The sequence below is a fragment of the Coffea eugenioides genome, chromosome 6 (genome assembly GCF_003713205.1).
Source record: "Coffea eugenioides isolate CCC68of chromosome 6, Ceug_1.0, whole genome shotgun sequence".
Lineage (NCBI taxonomy): Eukaryota > Viridiplantae > Streptophyta > Magnoliopsida > Gentianales > Rubiaceae > Coffea > Coffea eugenioides.
Window position 1 is genome coordinate 6,224,916 of NC_040040.1, and position 11,046 is coordinate 6,235,961.

General features: G+C 34.4%; 1 protein-coding gene across 1 annotated transcript; it reads left to right on the forward strand.

Annotated features, from left to right (window-relative positions):
- The first annotated feature begins 3,297 nt into the window (after positions 1 to 3,297).
- On the forward strand, positions 3,298 to 6,229 carry LOC113775554 (probable E3 ubiquitin-protein ligase LOG2). The gene is made up of 3 exons (XM_027320486.1): positions 3,298 to 4,219; positions 5,101 to 5,605; positions 5,823 to 6,229. The coding sequence occupies exons 1-3, from the start codon at positions 3,750 to 3,752 to the stop codon at positions 5,937 to 5,939; spliced, it is 1,092 nt and encodes a 363-aa protein (XP_027176287.1). The 5' UTR covers positions 3,298 to 3,749; the 3' UTR covers positions 5,940 to 6,229.
- Positions 6,230 to 11,046: the final 4,817 nt, after the last annotated feature.

Below are 11,046 nucleotides of genomic sequence, written 5' to 3' on the forward strand. Positions count from 1 at the left end.
TAAATGTAAAGTTGAGGGGGTAAAGTACAGTTAAATATAAAGTTAAGAGACTTACTATATTTAACCCTAAAAAAATCTCAAGAACGGAACAAATAGTGGGTTATAAATTTTTGTATTTATTTTAATACATAAAAAGTAGTGGATTATAACCAACCCTATCACCAGTTAAATTTAAAATTTAAAACTTTCCCATAATCTACTTCATAAATCGTTTATAGTTTGTTATTTATATTTTAAATTCTTTTTTTCTCCTTAATTAAAGACAAATGCTCATTCACATGCTATTTTAATATAATTTTAATTCGGAAGCATACAACATGATCAAGAAACAGCAATGTATTGCAGAAGGATTTTTAGCAGAGACCATCTCAATGATTTTCAAACTTTTCATTCTTTTTTCTAGATTTTTGTATTTATTTTAATACATAAAAAGTAGTGAGTTATAACTAACCCTATCACCAAACAAATTTAAAATTTAAAACTTTCCAATAATCTACTTCATAAATCGTTTATAATTTGTTATTATACTTTAAATTCTTTTTATTTCTTAATTAAAGACAAATACTCATTCACATGCTATTTTAATACAATTTTAATTCGGAAGCATACAACATGATCAAGAAACAGCAATGTATTGCAGAAGGGTTTTTAGCAGAGACCCTCTCAATGGCTTCCAAACTTCTCATTTTTTTTTCTAGATTTCTGTATTTATTTTAATACATAAAAAGTAGTGGGTTATAACCAATCTTATCACCAAACAAATTTAAAATTTAAAACATTCTCACTATCTATTTCATAAACCATTTATAGTTTGTTATTTATACTTTAAATATTTTTTACTCCTTAATTAAAGACAAATACTCATTCGTATACTATTTTAATACAATGTTACATTTTTATAATTAAGAAATATTTGTCACCATACTAACCCTATAACCACCCTTACAAATGAGATTTGTAAATTACAATCACATTTCAAAAAAATTACAAATGTGCAATTAAATGTAAAGTTGCGGGGATAAAGTGCAGTTAAATGTAAAATTAAGGGGTTTACTATATTTAATCCTAAAAAAAATTTCAAAAAATGGAACAAGTAGTGGGTTATAAATTTTTGTCTAAATTTTTGTATTTATTTTAATACATAAAAAGTAGTGGGTTATAACTAACCCTATCACCAATCAAATTTAAAATTTAAAACTTTCCCATAATCTAATTCATAAAACGTTTATAGTTTGTTATTTATACTTTAAATTCTTTTACTCCTTAATTAAAGACAAATACTCATTCACATGCTATTTTAATATAATTTTAATTCGGAAGCATACAACATGATCAAGAAACAGCGGAACCAATTAAGACAAGATTTTGATATAAAAAAAATTAGATTTAGATGCCACTGGCACGTTGCTGTAACTTGCGATGCCAATTAGGACTATTTAGCCTTTTTTCTGTAAAGATTTAGGACACTATAAAGATTATTTAGGCAAATCTTGCCTCATCGGTGATTTGAGTATCAAATTATTGAATATATTACTAATCCTATAATATCAGTCTGCTACAATAAATAATATTTTACTAGTATGTGGTATTTGCGTACAAAATTTCAGAGGTAAATCAAATACTTTTACTTATACTCTATATAATTTGAATAATTTTTTAGCGAATATAACTTTGTACAATTAGAGCTATCAAATTGTATAACAATCACAATTTAGATTTTGCTCGATACCTGCGCAGTTGGTGAATTTCATCAGTAACACTAAATCAAACTTTTGATGTTGTTTTATATTCTTATCAATATGTATTTCAAAAAATTATAGGTTTAAAAATGATACATTTGTTTGAAAGTTAGTTACATGGTTTAGATCAAGCAATTTTACAATATCACAAGGATTATTGATAGCAAATTCAAAGAGAATATGGATATCCGAATATACAATCATGTATACGGTAAACTTACTCTATTTAATTTAATTACTGCACAAATTTTTTAAATTCATAATCATAACCTATACCTTCTTTCATTCTTACTAGGTTAAATATTTTCGAATACTTACTTACATTCAGAGTATTAACATAGAAAACATGTTCTATGAGCTATGCAAAAATTATGGACAACTATGTGAAAGTCATTTTTCAAAAATAGTGTGTATGCATTGTAATGATGTGGTCGACACTGTTGCTAGGCAATTAATTTCATGTACCTTTAATTTCAACAAATTTTTCTGTATTGTATATAACATTTTATTTGTCAAACAGGTACAATATTAACATACAAATAAAAAATTCTAGTGGTAACATGCATCTTAATCTACAGGACAGACATGCACGATTCGTATTTGGTTGTGATACTTTTTATCTCTAAGAATTAGAGAGGAAGGTAGAATTTCTTGATATATGTTTATTTTTTATAATGTTATTTATAAACTATGTAAAAAAAATATACTAATTTTGAATTTCGCACGTACTTAATTTTCAAGACAATGGTGATAGGTTGTTCAACCAATGAATCAATTCATGCAAAGATCGTGCATTTTCATTTGTAGTACGCATTTCACAAAATTCAACAGAATTAATTAAATTATCAATTTTGGCTTTCGTACTTAAAGTTGATTGGTGTAAAGAATGTTCACACCTTCATGTAAGATTATCAAATCGAATGCATAATATTTGTACGTATTTCATTTTAACAACATTTAATTACATTCATTTTTATTCATATATTATTCATTTTCTAATATAATTTTCTATTATTTTTTCAGGATCTATCTTCCCAAAAAAGGTAAATTTTGAATAATATACATATTCTATCATATTTCAAACTATTGTTAGATAGATATTAATTTTAATTGTGTTGGTACAATTTTTTAACATTTTTTAATTCACCCTTTTATTTTATTTTTTCAATAATGTCAGCACCGTACGTAGCACGGATATTCACACTAGTGGCTATTTAACCATCTTTTCATCTTATTGAAATGAAATCTTGTAAGTAAGGCACTTCCTTTACAATCATTTGGGAGTTTGAGTCACAATGAATAAATGGAAAACAACTGTTGATCTTTTTAAGAGAAGAAAAGAAATAAAATCTACTTGATTTTTGCTATTATAAGAATGTACAGAATTGTTGCTTCAAAGAACCAAAAAGGTGAAGGAAAATAGAAAAGTTGGCATTTTTTTTTTCCGCCAGAACTCATGGATGGTGTCGTTGGTGCTGGTGGACCTTTACGCAATCCCATTATCCTGATCCTCTCCCAACCCAATAAGGCAAAGTAACAGCCCCCACCCCCGAATTTGCCCACTTTCCATCCGTCCATCCCTGCATCATAAATCTCTCTCAATTCATAATATTCCTTGCTCCCCCTGCTCCTCTCTTCCTATTTCCTTCTTTTCCCACCGCCTTTTCCTCCCTCCGCGCGTATTATATGCATTCAACAGTTGTTCTTATCACATACCGTCAACACCTATACACTTCTTTCTTGCCCATCCAGCCCCCAATTCACCTCAACCCCCTGCAAAACCCAGAAGTTTTCGTTTCCCTATTTTTTGACCTGCAGAATCCTTCCGCTTAAGCCAAAATTTTTTTTTGGGAAGAAATTTCGGTATCAAAAATCTTCTCTATGATCATGTCAAGGATTCGATTTTCATGATGCCTGCGGCCTAATTGTATATTAGTTTTCATTCACACAGAAATCTTTTCCTTTTCATTTATACAGAAATCATTTCTTTTCAATTAGTTTGAAAATAGTATGGGTAATATTGGAAGTACAGGCGTAAACAACCGGCGAAGAAGCGGCAGCCGGCGGAGCCACCCACCGCCGCCGCCCCCCCAGCCACCTCAACCTGAGATTACTGCCAACCGATACGTTTTTGCCGCAGCGACCCCGTACCCTCCCCAATACCCAAACCCTAATGCTCCGCATCCCTATTACCAGTACCCTGGCTACTATCCGGCACCGCCACCGGCTATGCCGGTGCCTTTACCGGCTCCATACGATCACCACCACCGCATGGACCCGCCCCATGTCAATTGGGTCAGTGGCCGTTACCCTTGCGGGCCAATGATGCAACCACCCACACCCTATGTGGAGCATCAGAAGGCGGTCACCATCCGGAACGATGTTAATCTGAAGAAGGAAACTTTGCGGATTGAGCCCGACGAGGCCAATCCTGGCAAGTATCTTGTTGCTTTCACGTTTGATGCTACGGTTGCTGGGAGGTATATTTTTATCCCATTCTTTTATGTTCTTACGTGGATTTTTATTACAATGTGCAGTCGAATTGTACATTTGAGCTTTTTTTTTTGTGTCCTGATTTCAAAGCTTTGATTTTTCTGTTGTTTTACATTTGATTCTTGAAACTCAATAAGCTTTGGTGACTCAAATGGTCCTATGGGTTTTACACCGTTTTACTGCTTTACTGGTTTACCCCTTAGCGTGTGGATGGATCGAAATTAATTGTTTGTGCAGTTTGAAGTTTCTTGGACAGAGGTGTTGAATGGTAGTATTCAATGAGGAACCACTTGTTTGCCTCCTAACTGTTTCAGTTGCTCAGTAGTTCTTGAGATGCCCTTTACGCATAAACATATTGATTGAGGTTCTTTTAAGAAAAAAATGTGGCTGGTATCGTTATAGTTCTATAGAAAAAGGTTATGCAGCGTTATCTCATTTTGATCAAGTTTCATTGTCAAGAAGAAATCTTGTAGGAACACTTGTTGATGATAGGTCATATAAAATTTTTTAATGTTTATATTTTGATCAAGCATGGGTGATTTAATACTCAGTCTGTTCGGGCCATAATGATTAATGCCAAAAGTTATTATTTTTGGACGAGGACTTTTGTAAGTTGATGTTTACAGCATCATAAGGAAAATATATAATTATATATGCGCGTGAAAGTAGTCATTTTATCTTGTTTTCTTTGTTATCAATTTTTTAAAATTAGAATACTCTTCTCAGTTAATCAAATATGGCATTTCAACTAGTTTTTTTACTTATTTGGTTTTAATTGTTTTACTTTCTTTGAATGGGATGCTTACTCCTTAATTAGAACTCTAGAAGCTTTGTCTTGTTGAAGTCTGAGTTTTCATGCTCTATGCAGCATCACCATAATTTTCTTTGCAAAAGAAGGTGAAGACTGTACTCTTACTCCAATGAAGGATAGCTTACTTCCACCAGTAACAGTGTCTTTCGAAAAGGGCTTAGCACAGAAGTTTAGACAGCCCTCTGGAACTGGCATAGACCTCTCAATGTTTGAGGAAGCAGATTTGTTGAAGGAGGGGGAGATGGGTGTTTACCCCCTAGCTGTGAAGGCAGAGGCATTTGCAGATAATCAGAGTACATCAGCGGATGGAAACACAGAGCCAGAACCTGGATCGACAAACTCTCAGATTACCCAGGCGGTGTTTGAGAAAGAGAAAGGTGAATATCAGGTCAGGGTGGTGACGCAAATCTTATGGGTCAATGGCATGAGATATGAATTGCAAGAAATATTTGGGATAGGCAATTCAGTTGACAGTGACTTCGATGGAAATGATCCTGGAAAAGAATGTGTAATATGTCTTTCAGAACCCCGAGACACTACTGTCCTTCCATGTCGACACATGGTACTCTACTATCTTCTCTTTTCTCAGTTGTTGTTTTTTGGACTTTGTGATTCATTCTTCTGGAACTCATCTTATTCACCACAATAGAGTCAGCATTCTAGTCTCATTACATGAATCTGTGTAGCTGATATAGATTGAAAAGACTGCTCATGCTTTCTTAAGTTTTATGCCTACTTGCCATATAGTGCAATAATTGAGTTAAAATTTCTGAATGCAGTGTATGTGCAACGGATGTGCCAAAGTTTTGAGGTTCCAAACAAATAGGTGCCCAATTTGCAGGCAGCCAGTTGAACGGCTTCTGGAGATTAAGGTTAGCAATGCAGCTGAGGAATGAAGACGAGTGTTCCATTGTGTAAAGTTTCTTTTATCTCCTTTTCTTTTGTCTTCTTGTCTGCACCCATGTTTTGGTTGCACCTATTTTGATATGATTTTAATCAGGCACGAAAGTGCACGAGTCTTGGATGTAATGCAAACTGAGCTCATTGCTCATAGTTTAATGGCTCCTTACTCGTAAGGTGCTTAATGATACTTCCTGCTACTCATTATTTGCTCAACTATGTACAGTATGAAGCGTGTTTTCTAGCTTTGTTACTTTACTAGCGTGATTTTTTTTCTCCTGTTGTTTCTCTGATTGAAATTCTACAACCTTTTGCAATATTTCTCCTGTTGTTTCTCTGATTGAAATTCTGTGACCTTTTGCAATATTTCTGGCTTGTCTTTATAAGTTTATTGTCATCCACCCAAGAAAACTCTCGTTGTGGTCTTTTGGTGATGGTCCTAACACTCACATTATTTACTTTAAGGTTTAGTTTGAAAACCTGCAGGCTACATGCTTTCCTATTTTTAAACAGCTTTTAGGTGTCTGCTTTTGGGCCCAATTTAATGGAATTTGGATGATTCAGCTAAAGCTCTTTGCTAAATTAGCTTAATTGCTATTGGATTGTGGTTGTGGAGTAATTTTCTCTTTTAATTGCAATAGTTCCAACTGTTAAGTATCTTAGTTACCTTTGACGGTTTGTTTGGCGTAGGCTTCTTGTGAAATGAAATTTTGTGATCAGCTTGTGAGATATGTGAGGGGTTTGCGACTCTTTATTATGTCTTCTTCAGGAGTCCTCTGAAACCAGTGATGAATATGTATTTACTCAGCTTCATTTTGATGGAAGAATATGGTATTTGCTAATACAATAAATGAGAGCAAGGGTGGTTTTGAAATCATATGATAGGGTGGTTAGGGGAAGTTCAAAGTTGTTTTTTTTCTCGTGGATGTCCATTAATGCTGATGGAGAGAAGTTGCTCATTTTTGGTGTCAATCGCCCAACTTGTTTCTCCCCTTTTGTCGACCAAAATCTGGAAAAAAGCAGTTCCGGGTACTGGGTGTTCAACATATATTTTAACGGTGCGGCGGTTCTTGAAATCTTATCGTGGTTCAGGGCATGTTGCTCAAAGGGGAATTATTTTGCTTTACTCAAAAATCATAAAAGTTTATGACGTCTGCGTTTACTCTCAACTTTGTCCACGACCTTAAGCCTTGTGGTAGTACAAAAAACTGGAAGTGGAAGGTCGAGGACTGGTGATGCCAGGTCTTCATTGAAAACGTTCCGGAATTGCTCCTGAAAAATTCATTCTTCACCTGAGTCAAATCTAAATCAATGACACATATAATTCCATTGGCATTTCCATTTTTAGCATTTGTGACGTGCATACAAATTTCTCATGTAGTATTTTTCTTTTTCTTTTTGTAATATTGTCAGTGTAGTAGAAAATATTAATCATAAAAAACTCCTTACAACATTTCTTAGGGTTGTTAGGCCGGTCGAAGTACATTACTCAAGAACCAACCTTCATTTCCGCTCAATGCTTTGTGCGAAATTACTTTTTAAGGATGAAACTTGAATTTCTTTTCCCTCACTCATTTTATTTTATTTGCTTGATAAAATCTTCCTTCGGGGGGGAAGGCTTGACTACTGCAAAAACAATATATAGGTTGTGTTTGAATTGTAATTTTTTGGAGTTTTTTTGTAGAAAATGTACTGTAGTGATATGATATATGTGAGGTAAAAAGATGGTTAAAAATGTGTTCACGAGAAATGTAGAGATTTTTTGATGAAAAATCCCTTTCCAAACAAGGCCGAGATCTTTTTACTTCGTTGTATTTCTCCCTGCTATGATAATGCTTGAAGACGTGAGGTGGCCAGCTTGTTTGGATTGTGATATTTTGCAGAAAAATTTTACGTTTTTTCGTGATTTTATGAACACATTTTTTCATTACAAAAATTTCAAATTGTTACGGTATATTTTTCTACAAAAATTTCTAAGAATAGCAATTAAAACAGGTAGTTGACCCACACATTAAGCGCATATCACAGGTCTCTATTCTTCTTAGGTCTTCAACTATATCTGCTCAATTTACTTGGAATAAATAAATGCGCTACCTGAGTTAACACCGATGAAATGTAAACTGCTCTTATGTAAGTTTAAATAAAGATCTTAATCAGGCTCTTTGTTCCATAAGTATCTTAATCAAATTCCGAGTTTAAAATTCTGTGCTCTGTAATAATCCGATTCAGGGAGGACCCAAGTGCAAGTTATAAAATTTAGCCAAGCGGCAGTTTTGTATTAGAATAGAACCACTGAAAGAACCATAAAAAAACCAATTGTGGGATTAGGAGTTATGAGATAACCCTTTCCCTCTAAGTAAGTTAGTCTCTTTTTTTTTATGTGGTCAGTTTCTTTTCCCTATGCATAAACAGCAGCTCTGCGTTTTAAATTGTCAATCCAATAACTTGTGCAAGTAAGCCCATATTTCTTTTCCGCCAATTTGGGAAACAAATTTGTTTTCGTGTAGAAATGTCCTCAGTTCAAGTTCAAGCGTGCCAGCTTACGTATAGTTGTAAGTAGATTATATATATATATATATATACACACACTCTCTTGTAAGTAAATTTTTTCTTTATATAAAAAAAAAAAAAAAAAAATTGGTGGGAGAATCGTAGAGTGAATTTAATTTATTAGGATTGTAGAAAATTAAACGAAATGGGAACTTAATTCGTCCCTAAATCAGGATCGTATGAAGACAAGCAAAGTAGGGGTGAGCACCAACTCCACCCCGAATACCCCCAATTTTGTGAATTTTTTCAAAATTGACAATATACTAAGAAATTCGCCCCACCATCATTGGAGAGATTTGAGGCAGTGGTTGTCATGATTTACACTTGACAACAATAATATAATTGTTGTCCTACTCATCATCCATCATCTTCTTCTCTCATCGCAAATTTCTGAATTCTTGGCTGGTATCTACCGTTCGTATATACTATATAGTATAGATGTGGCTTTCCGGTCCTTTTCAGACTGTCATTTGTCAAAGCGAAAGCTGACTTCTACAAGAATCCACCCCAACCCAGAACACTACAAGAGATGATCCCAGCGGGTCCCGATTGTCATTTCCGGTGTGCCTTAAAACACATCATTACATTATTACTAATGGAAGTCTACGGACTTGGCAAATCGATTAGCACTACTAGCCAGGCAGCTCATCTGCTCCGATCCGCGCCATCTCATCCGTGAGTATTTTTTTTTTTTTTTTAAAAAAAAAGAGAATAAAAAAGCATTACCCTAACATAGTAAATGTCCGTCTAAATCAATCGATGGTCTGAGAAGATTTGTTTTTCCGTGAATGTCAACTGTACTGTACTGTAACAGGATCATTATTATGGAGACGAATGACGACAATATTCAAGCCGCCTGATTGGTCGCATTACTTTACGTTGTTGTTACTTTTTTTTTTTTTTTTTTTTTGTCGACACAGGGGTGTTCGGGTCAATCTTTACGGGGCCCAACTATTCCCCTGTGGCTCGGGCCCGGCGCCCCAACCCGACCCTAGCATGTTAAGTGCGCGGAAGAATCCAGCAGAGTTGAGGCTCGAACTCGGAACCTCTCAGTCCCTGTGGGAGGAGGCTACTGCTGGACCATTCACGCGGGGCTTATGTTGTTGTTACTTAGTAATAGTAGTAGTAGCGGTATTAAATTAAAATTATGAGTCGGCAGCGGAGAATGCACCAACAATATATATGACACAAAATTGAAGCTGTTTCGCCGTAATATTGAATCAATAGCTGAAGTGATAACTGGGGTTCTGAGTCGCAATTAGCTGCATTTGTATCTGGGGGCTTACTTAAAAAAAAGAACTTAACATCAAGCAATCCTTTTGATTCCTTGCCCACTTGCCCTCTATTGCGGCTGTTTTGACTTGCAGGATTGAGACCTTGTCAGGGAATTGTTGGACATTCCATTATGTTTTCCAATCCACCTCTTATACTTTATCTATCAAGTGTCTTTTATTCTATATATATCATGTCACAAAAAATACTCCGATAATTATTTCATTTGATATTGCACTGCACCTCATCTCTTACTTCCTTAATCATACTTTCAAAAGATTCTATTCTATTAACTTTCTGAAATTAAAATTCGTAAATGGTTAACTTTTCTTTCAAAAGGTTGAAGAGATTTTAATTTAGTGATTAAGGTTAATTAGTTTGTCAACCACCTTCGAGGGTTAAATAATAACTACGAGCACATCTCTTGACTTTGTTATGGCTTGAGTATTAGTCCACCACCAATCTGTTTCAGAAAAAAAAAGCCTTTCTTTACACCCCCCCCCCCCCCAAAAAAAAAACCACAACAACACCTCCACCACCTCTCAAAAAAAAATAAAAAAATCTCTATGTCAAAACCTGTTCTTCGCCGGAAGCATATTGTAGCGTACGTGATAGAACATAGGAGTCAATCCATGAAAAACTAAGGATATTTACGTAACTCTCCAATTTAAAACAAAAGGATATCTATGTAACTCTTTACTTTTTAATCAAAATATTCTTTGCCTTGTTCGTTCTTCTTCTCTTTTGCTCTGGGGTTGGGGGAAGGCGACTAATATATATTAAATTTGAGCAATACAATTAAATTGAGTCATCGTACAGTACTGAATAGTTTGAGGGATAAAAAAGGTCTTGCAACTGTTAGGAAATTTTAACACCAGACGGGCCAAACCCCAAAACAAATTATGTAAATGCATGTATCAAATCAGGGAGGGTCCATTTCGGGGTTTTGACATCACTTGGATCATATACCGTTAGGAAATTGGCTTAATTTTTTTTAGTCAAGATTTTTATTTGGTGTGGAAAGTAACTAGTTTCCTACTTAAATTTTAGTTACTTGAAGTAGTAGTCAAGTAAAGTCCTATTTGATTTAGAATTATATGTTATTTCCTACTCTATATGAGTTTAGGAATTAGTATTGGTTTTCAATTGTTATTTAGTTTTTTGGCCAAGTAATGTTCTTTATAAATAGGTAGATTGGCATACTACAAAAACACAAGAAAGGAATGAGAGAGTTCTTAGTGGGTGAGAAGGTTATACAAGAGTTGGGGCTTGAGAATCAAG

Coding starts and splice junctions, on each gene's coding strand:
- LOC113775554 (XM_027320486.1), top strand. CDS start 3,750: ATGGGTAATATTGGAAGTACAGGCGTAAACAACCGGCGAAGAAGCGGC. Junction 4,220..5,100: donor GATGCTACGGTTGCTGGGAG/GTATATTTTTAT, acceptor TGCTCTATGCAG/CATCACCATAATTTTCTTTG. Junction 5,606..5,822: donor TCCTTCCATGTCGACACATG/GTACTCTACTAT, acceptor TTCTGAATGCAG/TGTATGTGCAACGGATGTGC.